Source organism: Prionailurus bengalensis, chromosome X (genome assembly GCF_016509475.1).
Source record: "Prionailurus bengalensis isolate Pbe53 chromosome X, Fcat_Pben_1.1_paternal_pri, whole genome shotgun sequence".
NCBI classification, from domain to species: domain Eukaryota; kingdom Metazoa; phylum Chordata; class Mammalia; order Carnivora; family Felidae; genus Prionailurus; species Prionailurus bengalensis.
In genome coordinates this window covers 97835063-97857417 of record NC_057361.1, presented here as the reverse complement: position 1 = coordinate 97857417, position 22355 = coordinate 97835063, and the positions used below count along the sequence as shown (strand labels likewise).

Genomic DNA, 22355 nt, shown 5'->3' with positions numbered 1-22355 from the left:
AAATCCTATCAATTCAATTTCCTTCCCATGTTTTATGTCTGCCTCTGACTCTCCATCTCTACTGTCACTGCCTTATTTTAGGTCCTCATCTCTTTCCTAGCTTATTGTAGTAAGTCTTCTTCCCACCTTTATTTAGTACTGCCACCAATCTACCGTCCACACTACTTTTGAGAGAGTTTTTCCCCATTGGCACCGATCTGCTCTTAACACAAATCTTTTTGTGTTGGTTCCATGCTTCCCGATGCCCAAAAGAGGAAGTCTAGTCCCTAGGATGAGTACATAACCATCTGGTCCCCATTTACCTCTTCAGTCTCCTCTCTTGCTCAGTCCATACTAAGTTCTATCGCTACTGCTGCGGGGAAACTTCCGCCAAATTAGAACATTTCTCCTCCAGCCAGCCCTCGGTTCCCTATATAGACTTCTTTTATTCTAATGGTATTCATTCGTGTGTGTGTGTGTGTGTGTGTGTGTGTGTGTGTGTGTGTTTCCCTCTACTGGACAATAAGCCCTTAGACTTAGTATCCAAGTATCCAAGTATCCTGACACTTAGTATCCAAGCCCTGACAAAGTATCCAACACCAGTAAGTACCTATCCAGTAACTGTTTGGTCAATGAAATATTTCTGAATCTCTTCCCCTTAGTTTCTTTCTTTTCTTTTTTTTCTCCCCTTAGTTCCTTATAATGTGCTTCTGTTGAACCCAATTCTCCGGATACTTCTTTATTCAAAAATTATATTAAGGAGTGGCAATTAAAAAACAACCTTCAAATCCACCTAAGTTCTCCATCAACTAAACGCAATAAGCTTCCATACAAAGAATGATGGCAAAAAAAAAAAAGTGTTCCATGCTTAGCTGTTCCACTACACAAATCAACTAATTGAATTTCTTGGTCTTGTTGGAGTTTTACATACCAGAGTGGAAGCCTAGGCTGTGCCTTTCCATAATTTTAACTCCATCCTGGTTTATGATGCTTTTGATTATGTTTACAAGCTACCAAAAACAGACAAGAAATCAATGTTTTGCTAACTCTTTCCGTCGTATTTATTCCTAAAAGCCTGGTCTGAGGTTTTTGTTGAGATGAGGTAAGCAGCCTGATAACGTAAAGCCCGCAGACACAATTAGCACGGAAAGGCAGAATTCATTCATCTGAACGCCTACCGTTTGCAGGACATCATGCGAGACCCTGGGGCTATAAAACTTGGTCTCTGCTTTCCGCGTGCTTGGACATAAGTGCACTGAGAACTTCTAGATCCTCAGCGTCTCAAGAATAGTTTCAAAAGAAGCAAACCGGAAGAAACACTGGCAAAGTTGGTAATTTGAAAATAATACTTTTCAAAGGGGCCTGCTGAAAATGGGAAGGAATGACAAGGTGAAATAAAACGCAAAAAGCATGGGGGCGCCTGGGCGGCTTAGTCGGTTAAGCATCTGATCTTGATTTTGGGCTCAGCTCATGGTCTCGCAGTTTTGAAATGGAGCCCCGCGCCGGGATCCGTGCCCAGTGTGGAGCCTGCTTAAGATTCTCTCCCTCTCTCTCTCTCTTTCTCTCTCTCCCTCTGCGCTTCCCCCACACGTGCATGGGCACACACGGTTTCTCTCTCTCTCAAAAAAATAAATAGGGGTACCTGGGTGGCTCAGTTGGTTAAGCGTCCATCTTCGGCTCAGGTCACGACCTCGCGGTTTGTGGGTTCAGGTTCGAGCCCCGCGCAGGCTCTTTGCTGACGGCTCGGAGCCTGGAGCCTGCTTCGGATTCTGTGTCTCCCTCTCTCCCTTCCCCTCCCCTGCTCGCACTGTGGCTCTCTCTCAGAAATAAGTAAACATTAAAAAAAGTTTTTAAATAAATTAATTAAAATTTAAATTAAAACAAAAAAGCAAAAAGCACGTTCAGATTTTAAGGGGTTTTGGGTGGGTCCTCTTTGTGTATTTCGCTGTTCTGTACTTCATAGCTTCATTATCTGAGGCTTGTAGATGTCACTGCAACGATCACCGTTGCCCTGTTTCTTTCATGTGGCAGATGGAGCCCGCCAGCAGCTATAAAGCTTTTCTCCTTACCTTACTGATGAAAGCTCGCAGTGAGGCAAAAACATGTTTCAGTGACACTTCAGACTGTCCATTTTTAAGAAACGCCAGGTGGATATCAAATACTTTTTTCATTAATGGGTTGTGGCCATCATTATTTAAAAGCTGACTCTGCAAAACAACAACAACGAAAATACATCTTGCAGAAATAGTTTATGCTGCCCGTCCCCCAATGAGAGAGCCAACTTTACTTACACCCGTTTATCAAGCCACTGCTTGAACGTTGCAGCAAAAGAAAAAGCTTAATACAACTTAGAGACATTTGTGCTGTCTTTCAAGTTGGAAACCCTAAAATACCACACAAACTGCGTTTACACTTAATTCCGCCATTTCAAACAGATGAAAAAAAAATGATTTTTCCAATCTAGTACGGGAAGAATATTTTCTGTGAACCTGTTAATATTTTGTTTTCAAAGATTTTATTCTTTTTAAGTCATCTCTACGCCCGACGTGGGGCTTGAACCCACAACCTCGAGGTCAAGAGGTGCGTGCTCCACAGAATGAAATAGCCAGGCGCCCCCTCTTACCCTATTAATATTACGCAATATTAACCATACTGCTTCTCAATGAAGAAATCAGTAAATTAAAAATGGGCACAAGGCAACCAGGCTTTGTATTTCTTCGGGGAAGACTAAATAATGTAAGAATTACGGACAATATCATTTCCATTTTAAAAGTCTATTATCTAATTTACTTTTAAAAGTATGTTTAGTAGAAGATGTATTTGGCTACCGGGGACAAACCTCAGGAAGAGAGATCATAAGGGGCACGACAACTGAACAGACTATGTAAAATGTTTACTCCTCGCAAACAGAGGCAGAAAAGAAACAACAAACTGTAGAGCAGTAGCTACGGGTTTGTGAACCTTTTTTTCTTTTTTTTTTTTTTAAAGCATTGGCTGACTTCTCTAGGCCGACCATCCCTGAAGAAACGAATTAGGGAGTTACAATTTGACCCAAAGTAACAACAAAAAACACAAAATAATATACCAAATGGTGACAGAGCTAACTGATGGTGACATCAGGAGCCAGAATCCCTGAATTAATAAGACTTTTCTGGTTCTTTCCTTAGTGCACTACTTTGAGGCAGGGTGTAGTGGTTAGAAGCATGGATTCTTGTGAGGACTGGCCTGGATCTGAATCCTGAGTCTGTCACTGATCAGCTAGGCGACATCACTTTCCCCGTGAGCCCCAGTTTCCTCATTTTAAAAGGGGAATAATGGGGCGCCTGGGTGGCTCAGTCGGTTGAGCGTCCGACTTCGGCTCAGGTCATGATCTCGCGGTCTGTGAGTTCAAGCCCCGTGTCCGGCTCTGTGCTGACAGCTCAGAGCCTGGAGCCTGCTTCAGATTCTGTGTCTCCCTCTCTCTGACCCTCCCCCATTCATACTCTGTCTCTCTCTGTCTCAAAAATAAATAAACATTAAAAGGGGAATAATAACTGTCTACATCATAGAGCTATTCTAAGGAGCAAAAGCGGGTTCGTGTTTGTATGTTTGAGTTTACTGGGTTATAGTTCATGCCCCATAAAACTGACCTATCTTACATACATGACTTAATTATTTTTAGGAAATTTACAGGGCTGTTCAACCGTCACGATCCAATTTTAGTGCGTTCTCATCACCTCAAAAAAAAACCCCACCCTGGATCTCATTTGCAATCACTCCCCTTTCCCGCCCCCGGCCCCACAATAAAAAAGTAAGTTAATAGTTGTAAAGTGCTTAAGATGGTGCCTGACCTCTGGGCCAAGACATGTTTGTCAAATAAGAAGTATCTGCATTTTATTTTATTTTATTTTTTTTCAACGTTTACTTATTCTTGGGACAGAGAGAGACAGAGCATGAACGGGGGAGGGGCAGAGAGAGAGGGAGACACAGAATCGGAAACAGGCTCCAGGCTCCGAGCCGTCAGCCCAGAGCCCGACGCGGGGCTCGAACTCCCGGACCGCGAGATCGTGACCTGGCCGAAGTCGGACGCTCAACCGACCGCGCCACCCAGGCGCCCCAAGTATCTGCATTTTAAATCAGAACAAACCTAATCCTTGATAAAGAAATTCTGTAGCCTATGTCTTATTAGTATCTAATTCCATTTTCAAGGATCATAATCATTCCATTTTCAAGGATCATAATCCCTGACCTGAAAAGCCCAGGCCAGGCTTCCATAATCAATCTGGAGGGCTGAAGCAATGAACTGAATTACAGAGAGAAGAGGGGAGAAAAGAATCAGTCTGTGTAACTCAGGGGAAAGCAGGCAAGATTTTTCAATTTTGAGTTCTCCCGCTAAAGTTACATTATGTTACAGTTAGGTCATTTTTACTCTTCAAAGCACTCTCCTAGTCATTATCTCATTTTACTCCCTCCACAACCCTGCAAGATCACTGCTTTTTACCTTCTCCTTTAGTAAAATCCCAGTAACGACGATCTGTATTGAGAGGCGGACATCTGAGAAAAAGCACAAGGCGCCTGGCTAGGGAAGCCAGCCAGCCTGCCTGGACATCACCTAGCCCTGGCAGAGCACCTCACCGTGCTGGGTATTTGGGCAAACCGACTCGATCCCAAGCCAAGCTAAAAATGACTGGACATAGTCTTCATAAAAGCGTGATGGAAAGCGGTTGTGAAACCCACAAAAATCAAACAGCAGAATTTAAGCGGCAGAAGGAAGCTGAAGGGCAAATCGGCCCCAACCCCTCCCTCTACGGCCAGGGGAAAGTGAGTCTCTGTGAATTCCCAAGGTCACGCAGGAGCCGGGCAAACAAGGTCTGTCACGCAAGTTTCCAGACTGTTCCTTCGGGGCTTTTTCACTGCACTCTGCTACCTCTGACTAATTACTTCGCGTATATTGTTTTCTTCGCAATGACACCAACTGAATTCTAACTTTTCATTTTTACCTTGAAGCACTGGGTGAAAAACGAGACGGTATCTAGTACTGTCAGGGACACTTCGGTAGCAGTGTTGCCTTCAAGAAGGGCCTGATGGAAAATATCCGCTTCGGTGGTCGCAGAACCTAGGATTAAAAAAAGTAAATGAAAACTGCCCAACGCAGAGACGCGCGTGCCAGTTTTGAATGCTTCTTGCTCCCCCCGAAGACTCAGAGAGAGACAAGCGAGAAGGAAAGACGCTCTTGACGCCTGCAGACCTAACGAGTCTTGCTGTATTTATCCCTGAATCAAATACGCTCCTGCTTCGTCAACTCTGCCAATTCTAACTTCGGCTCCGTATCCAGAGCTCTGCAACACCGAATTGCGTGCCCCCTTCTTCGGAGACAAGATTTCAGTGATGAACTGCGGTGATGTAACTAGGAATGACACAGGAAATTATGTGCGCAAAAATGAGAAATAGACAATCAGCTACATCACATACAGCCTCCTACCGTTGTTTCTAAATCAGAAGGAAAACAAAGCATCTGGGCCAACTGAAGGAAGTAGGTCCATAATGTTTTCACAAGCGATGAGAGCAAAGCTGAAGGCTGTAAAACTTGCATTTTTTTTTTTTTTAAAGGTCTTGAGTCTATTATTAGCTCAGGTTCCATCTGCTCAGGATATTTGTTTTTATTATTAGTCCTTATTACGAAGCCAGTGTTGCTGGCTTCCTTTTCTGTGACCTCCAGAGGACTGTATGGAAATGAAAGTTTTCTCTTTGACTTTTTATTAATATTTGCTCTTCAGAGGATCACTTCTATTTACAGAACCCTCCGGCTTCCCCAGACGGGGCAACATTTCTCTCCTGGTCGGATTCTCCTCGTCAACATTCCAACACGTGTGAAATATACCTTTGTCAAAATAGTATTTACAGTTCTTTGATTTCTGCAGTCAGCTCAGTATGTGCAATCCCTGAAAAATCACTGAAGGAACGGACATTCTATATACTAAACAGATATTACATATACTATTATATTAAGATGCCATTTTCCACGCTGATGGTGCAAAGCCTGCTTGGAATTCTCCTTCTCTCCCTCTCTCTCTGCCCCTCCCCTGCCCATGCTCTCTCTCTCTCTCTCAAAATAAATAAATAAACTTAAAAAAAATCCTTAAAAAAAAAGATGCCACTATTTGCATTGAAGTTTAACAATAGGAATGAAGGATATCCAGTGTAAAATAATATGATGAGAACAGCGATTCAGTGGGAAAAAGCTCATTTCTTTAATACTGAACTAATGGTGGTTTTTCACCATTGCCTAAAATCGCTGGAAACCCATGCACATTTTATTAGATATCCAGGTATGATGAAAGGATTGTACATAATCACAGAGGTATGCAAATATATCCACGAATGTAAAGTCATTTCCAGTCGTGCTGGTGATTGAAGCTAGAATTGCTGTAAGGTTAAATCGCATTACATGTGTATTTCAAACGGGTATCCTACCCACGTTTCTACTTACTGTGATTAAGTGTAAATGAACTTTCCAGGCTACTAAGATGCTGAAGCCGGGCCTGCATTACTCCTGATCGGTTTCGAAGGGCTGGCATGGTTTGTGATTTTCGGTCTATCCCAAAGTGCTTTGACAGCCAGGCATCATGCACCCTAAAATAAATTTTAAAGTTAGGAAAGGGAGTACTCTAATAATAGATCTCATTGTTCGATTTTTTTTTATTTTTATTTTTATTTAAAAAAAAATTTTTTTTTTCAACGTTTATTTATTTTTGGGACAGAGAGAGACAGAGCATGAACGGGGGAGGGGCAGAGAGAGAGGGAGACACAGAATCGGAAACAGGCTCCAGGCTCTGAGCCATCAGCCCAGAGCCTGACGCGGGGCTCGAACTCCCGGACCGCGAGATCGTGACCTGGCTGAAGTCGGACGCTTAACCGACTGCGCCACCCAGGCGCCCCTCGATTTTTTTTTTAAACTAATAACTGATTAGGTTTCCACATAAACAGTGTACTATGTTCAATATTCTATCAACTATTACTTGGCTTAAATGAGGCATCATCACTGGAAACTGTATGGAGTTTTAATGTGTATTTATTCATTTTTTAAAGATCTTATTTTTAAGTAATTGCTATACCCAACGTGGGGCTCGAACTCACAATCCTGAGATCAAGAGTCACATGCTCTACAGACTGAGCCAGCCAGGTACCCCTTGAAGTGTATTTAAAAGAGCTTTTACTATGAGCATATAATTAAAGCATTTAGAAAAACAGTTTCTTACTTCCCTCCTTCTCAGAAACATCAGAGTCAAGTGGCCAACACTGCAGTAAGATTCCGTCTTTTCCCAAAAGGTGAGGAAGGGCAGAAGCCCGAGAAAACAGTGAGAGGGGATACTCAGAATTGAAATGAGGTGGGGAGAGTTCCTGGGGTTAGGTGTGCGAGAACGAAGGCCAATCTACTCTGTTTCTGGACTGGAGTTCAATCTGGATCAGAAATTTTTACTCTGTAAACATGTCTGTTGATGGATGTGCCAATTTTTGTTTTCCTTCAGTTTTGAGATTCCGTTAAAAAAAAAAACAACAACAACTACAGCTGGGTCATAGGGGAACTAAGAAAGGAGTTTGACTGTCCTCTAGTAAACTGTGAGAATTGACAGAATCTTAGAGGTGAAAGCTCATGGTGGTAGTTACCATGCCAGCTCCAAGTTACCAGGAAAGACAGTGGAAACCGTCACCTGAATTACCTACTATTAGGATGTTCCCGAAAGTTAGCAATAAACTCCATCCAAAGTGCCTCTGTAGTTTTTGGAAGTGCCATGGAATGTGAATTTTTTTTTTTAAAAAAAAGAACTCTGTTTGAGCTTCTTAACTCTACCTCTAAAATACATCTTATTGGAATAAGTAATCTTTTCCTTAGGGTCCCTCAAACATTTTCTAAAGTATTTATCTCATTAAGACTTAGGTAACGAAAAGAAGAAAATAACTAACATAGAATGCACGTCCCAATCACTGTTGGGGATTTCTATTTACCTTAGTAGCTGAAGTCAATATTAACAGGTTGTTGCTACAAGTACAGACCTTATAGCTGTTCCCACTTCATGATTTCCTGCCTTCTCCTGAATCTAAGCCCGTTCTCACCTCTTCCAGGAAAGACAAGCATCTGTTCTAGGAATTAGAACAGAAACTCTGCGTATCGGGCTAACCACTACCCTTTGGAAAACTTAAAAAATGTATCAGTCCGCATTAGTTTAATTTACACTTTGAGTTGAGATATATTCAATACATCATGGGCACCTTCATGTGAACTCAAAATGAACAATCTAGGTTTTACATGGTATGATCAAGACTGCCCTCTGTTGGAATAGAAGGAAAAAAGTGGAAATGGCAGTGGGAATTACCTTGCTATGTTTCTTTTCCCCATATATCTAAAGTGAAACAAACATACTCTAGAAGGAAAGAAAAAAAAAAAATAGCACGTTAGTAAGATACTATCACGCTTTACATTTTAAGACATCATAGCTGAAAACCCGGGTGTTACAAAGAGTGGCCCATTTAAACCATATTACAATAATATGTTTTGGTATACAGACATGTACACATAACTACTTGTGGGCTTGTGATACTGTATCTTTCTAGATTTATTTGCTACAACTACATTAGCACCAAAAAGCTCCATGCCTTCACATACAATTCTAACGACATTTAAAAAACCTGTCAATGTAAGTGATGATTCTACATTGTGCTCTGTTAACGTTTCATAGCAAAGATCTCTGGCATAGCCATTAATACCTAAGGAGAAGCTTCTTAAGCCCTAAAAATTGGAGCAAGTGGTATATTTTTATAATGACACTAGAATACTTTCTATTATTTAAAATCTCAAACACATACGTAAGTTGGGAGGACAGCATACTGAACTCGCACATACCCAGCGCCCACCAGCTCCAACGGTTATTAACTTATGGCCATTCTTGTTTAACCTCTACTCTGAACGTGTCCCTGCTCTCCCCCCACTCTCCCTAATTCCTGTATTTTTCTGAAAGCAAACCCCCAACATCATATATTTTCATTAGTAAATGTTTCAGTATGGTTTTTTTTTAATGTTTATTTATCTTGAGAGAGAGAGAGACGGCACGCACGAGCAGGGGAGAGGCAGAGAGAGAGGGAGGGAGAGAGAATCCCAAGCAGGCTCCACGCTGACAGCTTGGGAGCGAGAGCCCAACGCAGGGCTCGACCTCGCAAACTGTGAGATCATGACCCGAGCTGAAATCAAGAGTCGGACGCTTAAGCGACTGAGCCACCCAGGTGCCCCAGTATAGTTTTTTCAAAAACCTTAACTACCATTTTGTTTGCTGACATCTTCTGCAAAATTTTGAAAGCCTTTAATAAACGTGCGTGGATTATCCTCTCTTTGTTTTGAAAGACATGCACATAAAAACATCACTTATGTGCGCTACTTATTTATTTATTTTTAAAGTAAGCTCTACGCCCAGCGTGGGGCTCGAACCCACGACCCTGAGATCCAGAGTCGCATGCTCTACCGACTGGGCCAGCCAGGTGCCCCTGTGTGCTATTTGAAAATTTCTTCTGATTCATTCTCATTTTTCTTTTAGCGTTGAGTAAGGATGTACAAATAGCTCAGCAAACAATCTAGGGCAACTTCCCACCTTGAACTAGGAAGCAAGACTGAATTTTCCCCCAACAGCTTTGGAATGGAAATGCATTATATACGTATATACATATAATAGATATGATACGATATATACACATGTATGTATATATACATATGATATACAACATAACACATACGTATATGAATATATACATGTCATATATATAACATAACATATGTACATACATATATGTATATATACATACACACACGGTTCTGACACTGGTAGAATTACTCAGCTCTACAGAAGAGTACAAATTCCAAATTCCAGTCACTGAAGCTGCTCCCTTAAGCCAGCATCTACTCCAAATGAATGCTTTCGGACAGCTGAGGCCATCTCGAGTCTTCCAGATCACAGAAAGACTGCTGCTGGGCTGAAAGACGGTCTATCTCTTAGCTAATTTCTATGGTGGCGTAAGCATTCCACCACCATGTTTTCTCCTATCTGTGCGAAGAGCCTGTATTGCTAGCTTTGATGTTGCCAAAAGAGTCGCGTATTTCCGACATTATTAGCAATTAAGCTGTTGGGAAACAAAGGTTATTATTTTATCCCCCGAATAAGGAGAAAATTTATGAAAATAAATGAACAGGACTTACTCTAGAAGTATGAGGATGTTTATGAGCTCCTGAGGAGATACTTTATTCCAGTAAGTTAAGAGAGTATCTGAAAATGAAATAAATAAGGTGGTGGATCTTGAAATCAGTACAGCAATGAGTATAGTGCACCCCAAAGTACCAACAACGTAGCTTCAACAACCATCCACCCACGGCCAGCTGTTTCATCTAGAGCCTTCCCTCCCATCTCATTGCCCAATGCACACACTGTATTTGTTTGAAATAATCCCAAATGTATCGCTTCATCTGTAACTCTTCTAACAATTATTTTTATTTGCTTTGTAAATATTCTTCTGTACAGCCGATACTCATCTTCATATCATTCCTGAGACAGAGGAAGGGAAACAGAGCTAGGGTTTTTAATGGGCTTCTTCAGATTTTATGCAACGGGGTGTACTTATGTGTATTTTCTCCAAGGGAAGGTCAAATACCTTTGCCTGCTACTCAGAGGGCTCTGTGAACCAAAAAGTTTGAGAACTTTAAGCTTTGGGAGAGAGATTTTTTTCTTCCTCTTTGTCTTTGCATTATAAACTCTGAAGTCCTGGTAATATGTAAATACACACACACACACACACACACACACACACAGTTTAAAAAAAAAAACAACAACAGGCTGAAAATGGAGTTCTTATGCTAAGCCCCACATCACCAAACCAAGACAATAACAGTTTGGGCTCTCCCAGGAATGGAGTCTTAAACTGGTCAATTAGGAATCATCTGGTCAGCACTAGTAAGGCAATCTGCCTGATGGAGCCCTAGCATCCCCTAAAAAAAAAAGTGACTTTGCAATAACCAACCCATTTTCTTTCCTTGTGTAAACTTTCTTGTTCCAGCTCCCTTTCGCCTATAAAAGGCTTTCATTTTGTATAGTTCCTCAGGAATTTTATCTGCTAGATTGAATGCTACCTGATTCTAGTCAACTTCTGCTCAAATAAACTCTTAAAAATATGCTGTTTATCCTTTAGCCATATGTCCGCGCACATATATCAAACTGTTTCAGATATAAAACTCCCTACAACCTATCGCATATACTTCTCTTTTGGCCTGCTTTCTTTACTTCCAAAGAGCTACTTAGGGAGATTTAAAAAAAAGGGGGGGGGAGGGGGAGGGGGAGGGGGAGGGGAAGGGGAAGAAGAAGAAGAAGAAGAGGAGGAAGAGGAAGGGGGAGGAGGAGGAGGAGGAGGAGGAAGCGGGGGAAGCGGGGGAAGAGGGGGAAGAGGGGGAAGAGGGGGAGGAGGAGACGAAAGGCTGCCGCCACTTAACTCTCCTTTATTTTTTATTGTTATTTTTTTTAGATTTTATTTTTAAGTAATCCCTACACCCAAGGTGGGGCTGGAAACACAACCCCGAGATCAAGAGTGGCAAAGCTCTACCTACCACTGAGCCAGGCAGGTGCCCCTCTCCATTCCTTTTCTAGGCTACTCAGCTATCATAGTGCCCTAGCTCTTCTTCTCAACGTAAAAATCGTATAGGTTGTGGCCAAAGCGGCAAACGACAAAATTGCCAGCCCAGCTACAACCCGGGCAAGATAGGGATGGAAGACTTGGCCCTGTCGGCTATGGGGAGGGGGGTGGAGGAGGGAGGAACGTAGGGATTTTGCCTTTAGTTCCAACTGTTTTTAAGACCATGAGTATTGACGGTTTCCAGTGATTACAAAACACGGATCCTCAAGAATAAAAATGCTAAAATAAGGTCAAATTAGATTTGTTTAAAAAAAAAATAATCCCACAGGGACTTCCGGTCTCCCCTGCTTCCTGCGTTTGGTTGCGTCTCCGCTCACAGAAGCGCAGATAACCCAGAAGCCGCTGGGTTTCCGGCCTCTCCTCAAAGGGGCAGCGTGGAGGCGCCATCTTCCCGCTCCCGTGCACCAGATTTTCCCACCGAAAGTCTGGTGCCCCCTTTCCACCGGAACACCAGAACTTTCTGTCCGGCCGTGAGCCACCCCTGTGCCAGCCCTGTGCCCCGAGAGAGCGTCGGAGAAGGTCTGTCAAACGGGTGAAGGCCTCATTCGTGCCGCGGCCTAGTTCTAGCCAGCAGCCCCTCCGCCATTTTGTGGGCGGCCGCGAAGGCGCTGTCAAGCCGTTGGCCCGTCTCAACCGTTTCTAAATCCCAAATCGGTGAGACATGATGCAGGGAGGGAACGCGGGGAGAGGAAACAGGGGAGGTGGCAAGAAACCTTCGGGAAAAGAGAAATTACAGCTTAGTGTATGTGATCTGTCGTCTGACGAATTTAAAAAGACCTGGCTAAGGCTCAAAGAGCTCCATGACAAAGAGCTACGCCGTTTACAGGCAAAATTAGCCAGTTTGAGGAAAGAGCGATTGGCTGACAGAAGGTGGTCGGGCTCCATAGCCAAAATTAAAGAGCTGACCCAGCAACAGAAAGTCCTCAACAACACCATTCGTGACTTGCGAGATCAGTTAAACTCGAAAGAATGTGAGCGCTGTTTAATAAACGAGACCTACAGGAACACACTGCAGCATGAGTTTTATGGGATCCAGCAACAAAACCTTCACTTTATTATGGAGCTTACCGCAGAAAGGAATAACTTAAGAGAAGAAAACAAAAGGCTTTCTGCAAAGCTGAGAATGACCGAGCGACAGCGTAACGCTTCTCTCAGTAGCGACGACGTAATTCCTTGTACTCAAGCGACTCTGCCACTTCCTTCGGACAGGGCGTTTGGTCAAGGAGCTCGGGTGCATCTGTCCATGATATCGACACAGGAATCAGATACCGACCAGCCGAAATCCGGAGTTCAAAAGGAATCGCAAGAGAGTTTGAAGTTGCAAGAGAGTTTGAAGTTGCAAGAGAGTTCGAAGTTGCAAGAGAGTTCGAAGTTGCAAGAGAGTTCGAAGTTGCAAGAGAGTTCGAAGTTGCAAGAGAGTTCGAAGTTGCAAGAGAGTTCAAAGTTGCAAGAGAGTTCGAAGTTGCAAGAGAGTTCGAAGTTGCAAGAGAGTTTGAAGTATCCGGTCCCGTTTTACAGTCAGGACCTCTTTGAGGTGCCAGAGACCTCTCCTGAGATGATTTCTTCTCAAGGCAGTAAGTCCACCTTAGAGAGCCGTGCCAACCCGAAGTCGCCTGAAAGTTTAATTTTAACACCTACACTCAATATTCAAAAGAGGTATGGATTTCACGAGGGTTCGGACACTCAGGAAGAAAAGTTCGGCCGGCCAAAAAGGAAATACATCTCAACACACAGGACCTTCACAGATAAGTGCAAAAGTCGGATGGGCTTCTGTTGGGCCCTTTCCAGTCCTTCTGCCTCAGAAAACCCACCTGTTCCATTGGTGTCTGAAACTTCAGAGGAAAATATGCCTACTTATACTAGACGTAGAATCTTTTCCTCTTTTATAGAGACAAAGGAAGATTCCCCTTTAAGTGTACCTGTTGTTGACTCTGGCGGAAAAAGTGGTGGGAAAAGAAGATTAATGGCTAGTGATGTGCAACACGGCACTGGGTTTCCTGTAAGAGACGGCGGGAACCAGACAGCTTCCAATGAACAATCCACTGAACGATTCACTGTGAAGAACAGTAATGAACCTACAGGTGCAGGGTATGGTGCCAACAAGTCTCAAGATGATACCCAAAGCATCAGAATAAAGAGAAAAGCCAGGGTACAGTCCCAAAAAAGGGAGAAGTAACTTCCCCTCGTCCTCTCAAGAAAAATGTTTTTCTTTAACAAGAGGACAATTTTCTTGTCACTTCAGACTGTGTAACTGATTACCCCTGACTCTGGTTCCGTTTCCTACCCGTGACTCTGATTCCGTTTCTTACCCGTGACTCTGATTCCGTTTCTTACCCCTGACTCTGATTCCATCTCTCAGGAAATAATATGCACAACAACAAGAACAAAACAAGTTGGGCAAATGACTAAGACATCAAAACGGTGAATTATTGCCAGTGAATCAAAATCAAATACAGCCACAAAGAGAGAACGACGTTCATTCTTTAGAAGTGTTCGACCTCCATATAAAAATGTAGAGGTCTACCGTCTTTTTTGTTGAACTTAAGTTGCTACTGTTTATGAATCGAAAGCCAAGAGAGGACCTGAAGAGTGTGGACTTGTGAGAGTTCAACACTTAAATGTACATAGACTGACTAAAATATTTACCAGGCAAGACAACGTAACTAGGATACATCCATTGAGAAAGATCCAGAAGCGGATTTTTTTCAGAACAGGATGAATAGGACTTTACACGTACAAAAGATAAAGAGGAGATACGACACAGACCGTATATGAGTTATGAGGAATGTGCTTTTAAACATCAAAAAGCAAGAGCAGAGGAAAGAAAAACCTAATGAACAAAGACCACAGATTTTCAACAAGCACGGTCAACGTTTACAAGAGAAGCAAGAACTATGAAGTTCTCAAGAAACAAAGCAGTTATGGTCTTACCCATGACTTTAAAAAGGCAGCCAGAAGCTCGTCACTGGCTACCAGAGCGGCGTGTGTGTGCACGTGTGCACACACATATGCCAACCAAAGTGGAGGAGAGAAGAACCAGTCATCAGTACCTCTCCCCCTCCTCCCTTTCTTCCTCCCCCTGCCCCCATCTTACTTTCCCTGGGCTGGGGTGGTATTCAACGACTTTTTTTTTTTCTTTTTTTCTTTTTTTTTTTTTTTTCCTGTTGTCGTGGGTTTTTTTTTTTCATGTGTCTTTTGGGCCTTTTTTTTTTTTTTTTTTAAACATTTATTGAGAAAATTCACGTGCCATATAACACGGCCCATTTAAACAGTGCACAAGACAACAGTTTATAGTATTTTCAGAGAGATGTAAAACCCATCCCCCCAGGGTTAGAATATCGTCATTACCCTGAACAGAAGCCCCGCACACAGCCGCAGTCACTATCCGCACATGCCCACTTTCTGCCTTGCAGGACAACAAAAACAGAGAGCTGTGGCTGTAGTTGTTTAACCGATCCATTATCTCTTAGAATGAAATACCGCCAGCATTGAAAATGATCTCCCTTTATTGATTTCTTTACCAAAACAAGGGAAGACATCCTATATAGCCTCAGTATAATCTTTGATTTTTATTCTAAATCATATAGTCTTAGAACTTAAGGATTATAGTTGTTTTGCTATTTGATTAATATATTCTAGTATTTGTTATTAGTATCTAGCTATTTTTAGGATTACTTGTTTACTTACTTACTTAACTATTTTGAGAGAGAGCAGGTAGGGGAGGAGCACAGAGAAGAGGACAGAGGATCCGAAGTGGGCGCTGTGCTGACATCGAGAGCCCTATGCGGGGCTCAAACTCATAAACCGTGAGATCCTAACGTGAACCGGAGTCCGATGCTTAACCGATTGAGCCACCCAGGTGCCCGTGCCCCATATCTAGCTATTTTTATTAATGCTTTATTTATTTATGTTTTGAGCATGAGAGAACGCGAGCAGGGGCGGGGCAGAGAGGGGAACCGAGGCTCTGAAGCAGAGAGCTTCAGCAGAGAGCTGTGCTGACAGCAGAGAGCCCTGTGGGGAGCTCGAATTCACAGACTGAGATCGTGACCTGAGTCGAAGCCAGACGCTTAACAGACTGGAGCCATCCAGGTACCCCATATCTAGTTGTTATTTTTTATTTATTTTTTAATGTTCGTTCAGTTTTTTTTTTTTTTAATTTTTTTTTCAACGTTTATTTATTTTTGGGACAGAGAGAGACACAGCATGAACGGGGGAGGGGCAGAGAGAGAGGGAGACACAGAATCGGAAACAGGCTCCAGGCTCTGAGCCATCAGCCCAGAGCCCGACGCGGGGCTCGAACTCCCGGACCGCGAGATCGTGACCTGGCTGAAGTCGGACGCTTAACCGACTGCGCCACCCAGGCGCCCCTGTTCATTCAGTTTTGAGAGACAGACAGACAGAGTGTGAGTGGGAGAGGGAGAGACAGAATCTGAAGCAGGTTCCAGGCTCTGAGCTGCCGGCACAGAGCCTGACGCGGGGCTCAAACTCACCATCCGTGAGCTCGTGACCTGAGCCGAAGTTGGACGCTTCACCAACTGAGCCACCCAGGCGCCCCTCTAGTTATTTTGTAATGTCTCTCTAGCTAGGTAGCTATCAAATTATTTCATGTTTTTATATCCTAAGTTATTATAAAAGAAGATTTAAAGTAATATTGACTAAGAATAAAGCAAAAAATAGAAAATAAGTAAGATATAATAATAATCAGAACCCAGGTGCTTTTATGTTCTTCATTCCTGCCTACAGGTTTTTTAGTAAAAATACTGAGAGAAGGAAGAAGGGAAGGAATTGTGTAAATAAATGTGGTATTTTGGAATAAGATAACCTTCTGATTTTATTTCCAGAGGACATGCAGTTTATGAAAATCCTTCGGTTATTCTATCATATAAAGAACTGGTAATACCAGCAAATAATACAACAGAACACCGAGGGACAACAAAACGGAGGCTGAAAACGAACTCGACACTGTCCAGTGCGACACAGTGGTTCTGTGAAGATAACACCGGCATTCGTTCCCCTCGGAAAACCCCCTCCTGTCTTTTTGTTTGCTTCTGTGTTCCAAATCCTGGGTCAAATAAAAGCTAAAGTATTAAATCTGACTTCCGCTTATTGTGGTTTCCTTCTGTTTACATCGGTCATTTAATGCGTTATAAGTGCTGCCTGAAGAAACACGCTGAGCACGTCTAAAACGAAGGTCTCATCTTAGAAATTAAACTTGAAATTGAAAAAAATTAATTCAAAGAATCAAACCCGTATGGCCCAAACGATCCTATGCGAAATTAAAAATACAGCCAACACGTAAAGGTCAGGGTCTCCAAAGGTGTGTTTCTACGGTGCGTGTATTCTGCCTACCGATGACGATCAAGTATTTGTTGCACGAACCCGGGAGGGTGGGTGGGTAGGAGAGATCGTGCTTAATCTGCTGGCAACTCACCTTCAGAAATCATTTTTACTATATACAGGTAGCACATTAAGAGGCTTCTGATTTCATACGGATCCAGTCGGTTATACTGGGATATACTGTTCCTTGCAGAGCTCTGTCGGGTCTGTAACACAAAGACAGGACTTTTGTGAAACAATATCCGTACTGGAGTTTCCCACAGCCTTGAACTCAACCATCTGCGGGCTTTTTGGTTTTTGTTTGGAGGGGGTAGGAAGAGCAGAGGGAGGTGGGGAGAGGGAGAGAATCTTAAGCAGATTCTCAGCCTGACGCAGGGCTCGATCTCACGACTGTGAGATCATGGCTCAACCGACTCAGCCACCCAGGCACCCCAACTCAATAACTGCTTGTATCCGCAGTCCTGTTTGGGAAGATTCTACACCTAACCCCCAGGTTGTTTGTTTTGTTTTGTTTTTTTTTTATCATACTTAGAAGGTGCATGAGCCGAATCTTTGCTGCTACTGCGTAGAATATTAGCACTAGAAATCACCCTGCGGTCTTCACCAACAGAATAGCCATGAACACCCTGTTTTGTTCCCAGAAGTTCTGTGGGTTTTAGCAGTAGGAAAAACATTTAAATAATCAGATGTGGCTCTTCCAGGAAAAACAGCTTTTGCATGGAGGAACTTAACTAAGGTATATGGAAGCACAGAAACGCTTTAATTTGAATCTTTCAGAGTTTCTTAAAACCCACCCTACTCGGGGCGCCTGGGTGGCGCAGTCGGTTGAGCGTCCGACTTCAGCCAGGTCACGATCTCGCGGTCCGTGAGTTCGAGCCCCGCGTCGGGCTCTGAGCTGATGGCTCAGAGCCTGGAGCCTGTTTCCGATTCTGTGTCTCCCTCTCTCTCTGCCCCTCCCCCGTTCATGCTCTGTCTCTCGCTGTCCCAAAAATAAATAAACGTTGAAAAAAAAAATTAAAAAAAAAAAAAACCCACCCTACAAATAATAGGCCAGGAAACCTCTAGTTTTAAAAAAGAGCTAATAATACACGATAATTACACCAAGGAGAACCCAGTGATGCTTCAAAACTAGAACTTCTACAGAGTAGCGATGTTCCTATTATTTAATGACTTTTGTTAAAATATCAGTTGTTAAGCATGACAAGATCTGACTTGTTCGGGGATTTATATGAATAAGAGTATTAATAATCCAAAGATTATTCACAGGTCTCTTTAACCTCTTTGTCCTTTATCTGCCTTACCTGTGACAGCGCCTGTTGACATAATTCTAAATGACGTGAAATGGGAACCTTTGTGAATAGAGTACTATTTACCCCAAGGCTCAAGGAAGTATATGCCAGTGGTTCTCAAGGGGTGGGTTCCCAGCCAGCGGCATCAGCATCGCCTGGCAACTTAGAAGTACAAATTGGCAGGCCCCATCCCGGGCTGAATCAGAAATTCTGGGGGTGAGGCCCAGCCATCTGTTTTTATTAAGCTCCCCAGGTTATTCTGATGCCCACCAAGAATGCCGTGGTATAGGAGAAACATTGCTCGAATCAGAAAACCCGGGTTCAGATCTGGCCTGCCACGGCTGTGTCCCGACCCCAGCTTTCATTTGTAAATTGAGTTGGAATTTATTATTATTTTTTTCATTTTATTTTTAATGCTCATTTATTTTTGAGACAGAGAGACAGAGCGTGAGTGGGGGAGGAGCAGAGAGAGGGGGACACAGAATCCAAAGCAGGCTCCAGGCTCTGAGCTGTCCGCACACAGCCCGACATGGGGCTCGAACCCACGAACCACGGGATCACGACCTGAGCTGAAGTCGGACGCTTAACCGACTGAGCCACCCAGGCGCCCTGGAATTTATTCTAAGCCTAATTTTATATGATTCTACGATCTTACATAGCCGTGTGACAAGGCTGTATTGGTCTAAAATGAGGTTTCTTCTGGTTCAAGGCAGACATATCCCAAACTTTAATGTTAGAGACTGTATTCTGATTAAGTGGTGCTGGGACACTGAGATCATCAATTTGAGGACCTAATCTGTTTTGCTCCCATGTTAATGACTCTACCACAAAAGCACAAAAGGCTGAATTAACCCTGCCAGGAAGGGATTTAAATGACAAGGTGCATTCGATATTTTAAACCTGAACCTGCCCTATCTAGAACAGGTTACAGTGTGTGAGGATTCAAGGAGGTATTCAAAGTGAGAACTCTTAATGATGAATGCCTTCTCCTCCATAAACAGTTTTAAATATCCAAGTAGCAGCTGCCACGATAGGAAGGGACCACCACAACGTCCAAGAATTATTATGGGATGCTTTTCACAGGTCCAGGATGGACTACAGGAGAGTCGAAAGCCTTTTACTTACATAAAAAGACTGTCGTCGCCTAACGTATTACTAGGGTTATCCCATATATTTAGGTTCTTACGTTTTCAACAGTTCCGCTCTGATCTGGAAGTCCTGTTACTCCTTCCGGGATGAGGGAACCTCTTGAATCTTCCCTCTTAATCCCATGTCCATTTTGAAAAGCCCCATAAGCTGGAAAAAAGCCAAGTCCTTATCACCAACAGGAAGAACGGTCAAAAAACATTTTTAAAAGTAAGTGCTTGGTTACTTAAAATAAAGATAGATGTTAGGGAATAGATCTTGGTCATCTAAAAGGTAAAATTTCTATATTGTATCAAAATGCCCTAAGCCTAACATAGGGTGATTTTTTTTTTTCTTTACCTCTTGAAATACTTTACTATGTATGAAGCTACAAGAAGTTCCTTGCAAGTAACAAATGAAAGCCACACAATTTTAGAGATAATTTTACGGATAAGGAGACTTGGGCCCAGAAAAGGGAACTGTCTTGTCCCAGCCTGGAGACAGATAAGAGGATTGGAAGGCAGTGTTTTTCTCATTATCCCCTCTTCTGTCAGTCTCCCAAAGCTCCGTTTTCAACAAGCTGAGATAAGGAAACTTAAACAAAAAGAGTGGCCGCCAGTGTGAGTCAGATTTGAATGAAACTTCAGTAGAGATCATGCTATGTATAGTTTTTATTATGAAATATCCCCCCCCCAAAAAAAACCACCCCAGAGAAGCACAGGGTGCATTTCTAAACAGCCATGCGATGTATCATCTTTAAAGGACTGAAGTACCCGTGTCTTTGTCAGCGGTCAGACTCCCTCTATTTGTAGGTGAAGTGAAGCCGCAGGCGAACTCATCCCTGGATGCCTGCAACACAGCGTGAGAACTAGGTCATTTAAACAAACGTGCCCACGAGGAGGAGAGAAATCGGAATGAACAGAAGGAGATGGGACCCTAACTTGAAACAAAGCTCACTGTGGAAGTCCGAGTCAGGTATCGCCATTGGTATTTAGGGGACACCTCTTTAAAATGGGACACTAGCATACTGTGGCCAGCATGGCCTCTGGCCGGGTACTAGAACTCTGGGTGGCTGGTAAAAGCTGTAACTGACTGCAGTCTAGTCTCGGTTCAGTTCTCTTCCTTGGTACCAGGGGCGATGCTGGCAGGGCGGGCGTGACCGGAAGCCCTAGGTGAGCTTGAGCCACAGAAGAAAAGAAGAGAGAAGTAAAATATTTCCCAACATCACTGTCCGATGTTGTGGCGTGAACCTGGGCAGGAGTTACTGCGTTTGTGAAGAAAGAGCAGCCTGGAACCCAGGCACCGAAATGTGGCATCTGCACGGAGCCCATTTCCGCAGTAAGCTGTAGGTAATCAAGCCACCGGGGAGGCTCACGAGCAGCTTTCTCAGGAACCCAAGGCCGGCTTGACAAAGCGACTAGGACATTTGATCGGGGTGGTTTCCAAAGGCAGCTGTGAAGGACACGGTTTAACCTGCCACCGAACAAAATGACACGGCTACTTGAAAGCGTGAGGGAGATCTTGGGCCATTATGGAACACGGAGCGGGGACAGGGCAGGACTTAATGGCTAAAAAGTGTACAGTTCTGGGTACTACATTTTATTTATTTATTTACCCGAAGTTTATTTATCTTTGAGGGAGAGAGAGAAAGAGTGTGCACAGGGGACGGGCAGAGAGAGAGAGAGGGAGAGAGAGAATCCCAAGTAGGCTCCACACTGTCAGCGCACAGCCTGATGCGGGGCTCGATCCCACGAACCGCGAGATCGTGACCTGAGCCGAAATCAGGAGGTGGACGCCCGACCAACTGACCCACCCAGGCGCCCCTGAGCACCACATTTTAATAGGGTGATCAGCAAAATGGAGCATATCCAGAAACGTGTAACCAAGATTGTAAAGGGTTTTAGAATGACACATGATGAAGTGGAGATATCTGGCCTGGAGAAAAATTTAGAAGGCACTTGTGTAAGGGGTATCATGTGGAGGTGGGAACAGATGTGTTCTACGTAACTCTAAGAATGCAAAACCAGGACAAGTAGATCAGAGAACGTTTCAGGCCTAACGTGAGAAGGACAGTTTTAATTATCACAATGGTAAAACGTTCTTTTGCCAAATGGGAGACTGACCACCCTCCAAAGTTCTTTTTTTTTTTTTTAAATTTTTTTTTTCAACGTTTATTTATTTTTTGGGACAGAGAGAGACAGAGCATGAACGGGCGAGGGTCAGAGAGAGAGGGAGACACAGAATGGAAACAGGCTCCAGGCTCTGAGCTATCAGCCCAGAGCCCGACGCGGGGCTCGAACTCACGGACCGCGAGATCGTGACCTGGCTGATGTCGGACGCTTAACCGACTGCGCCACCCAGGCGCCCCCCAAAGTTCTTTTTAATGCTAAGATTCTAAAGGGAGAAAAAGTACACACCAATTGGGCTGAGCAAACAGCAGCTCATCAAGAAGAAACGAAGGAAGGCTGTCCTGGGAAGGGAGAAGCAAAGGAATACGGTTTAACCCCTGGTGCCTAACATTTGGGAAAGGAAGAACCTTTTCATTCAGTTTTCCAGTTGAATAAATATATGAAGGCAAATAACACATCTTAACAACCAACACCGGGTACAAGGGATTCCTGGTACTCTCTGGGACCTTGTTACTCAAAGTGGGGTCCTTGAGGGGCGCCTGGGTGGCTCAGTCGGTTGAGCGTCCGACTTCAGCTCAGGTCACGATCTCGCGGTCCATGAGTTCGAGCCCCGCATCGGGCTCTGGGCTGACGGCTGGGAGCCTGGAGCCTGCTTCCGATTCTGCATCTCCCTCTCTCTCTGCCCCTCCCCCGTTCATGTTCTGTCTCTCTCTGTCTCAAAAATCAATAAACGTTAAAAAAAAATTAAAAAAAAAAAGTGGGGTCCTTGGGCCAGAGGCAGCCAAAAGGGTCT

General features: G+C 43.6%; 1 protein-coding gene and 1 non-coding gene across 4 annotated transcripts in view; both read right to left on the bottom strand.

Moving 5' to 3' along the window:
* DOCK11 (dedicator of cytokinesis 11) overlaps positions 1 to 22355 on the bottom strand; it is a 204439-nt gene that overhangs the window by 51794 nt on the left and 130290 nt on the right. For all 3 annotated transcript variants that reach the window (XM_043571394.1, XM_043571397.1, XM_043571396.1), the window contains 8 exons: positions 20207 to 20282; positions 19495 to 19604; positions 17114 to 17225; positions 10202 to 10268; positions 8334 to 8381; positions 6449 to 6591; positions 4959 to 5074; positions 2049 to 2186 (listed from right to left, as the gene is read on the bottom strand). In XM_043571394.1, the coding sequence (XP_043427329.1) occupies positions 2049 to 2186; positions 4959 to 5074; positions 6449 to 6591; positions 8334 to 8381; positions 10202 to 10268; positions 17114 to 17225; positions 19495 to 19604; positions 20207 to 20282 (810 nt within the window). The remainder of the gene's footprint in view (positions 1 to 2048; positions 2187 to 4958; positions 5075 to 6448; positions 6592 to 8333; positions 8382 to 10201; positions 10269 to 17113; positions 17226 to 19494; positions 19605 to 20206; positions 20283 to 22355) is intronic.
* On the bottom strand, positions 9419 to 9491 carry TRNAQ-CUG. Its single transcript has one exon. It is a non-coding gene; the product is annotated as a tRNA-Gln (tRNA).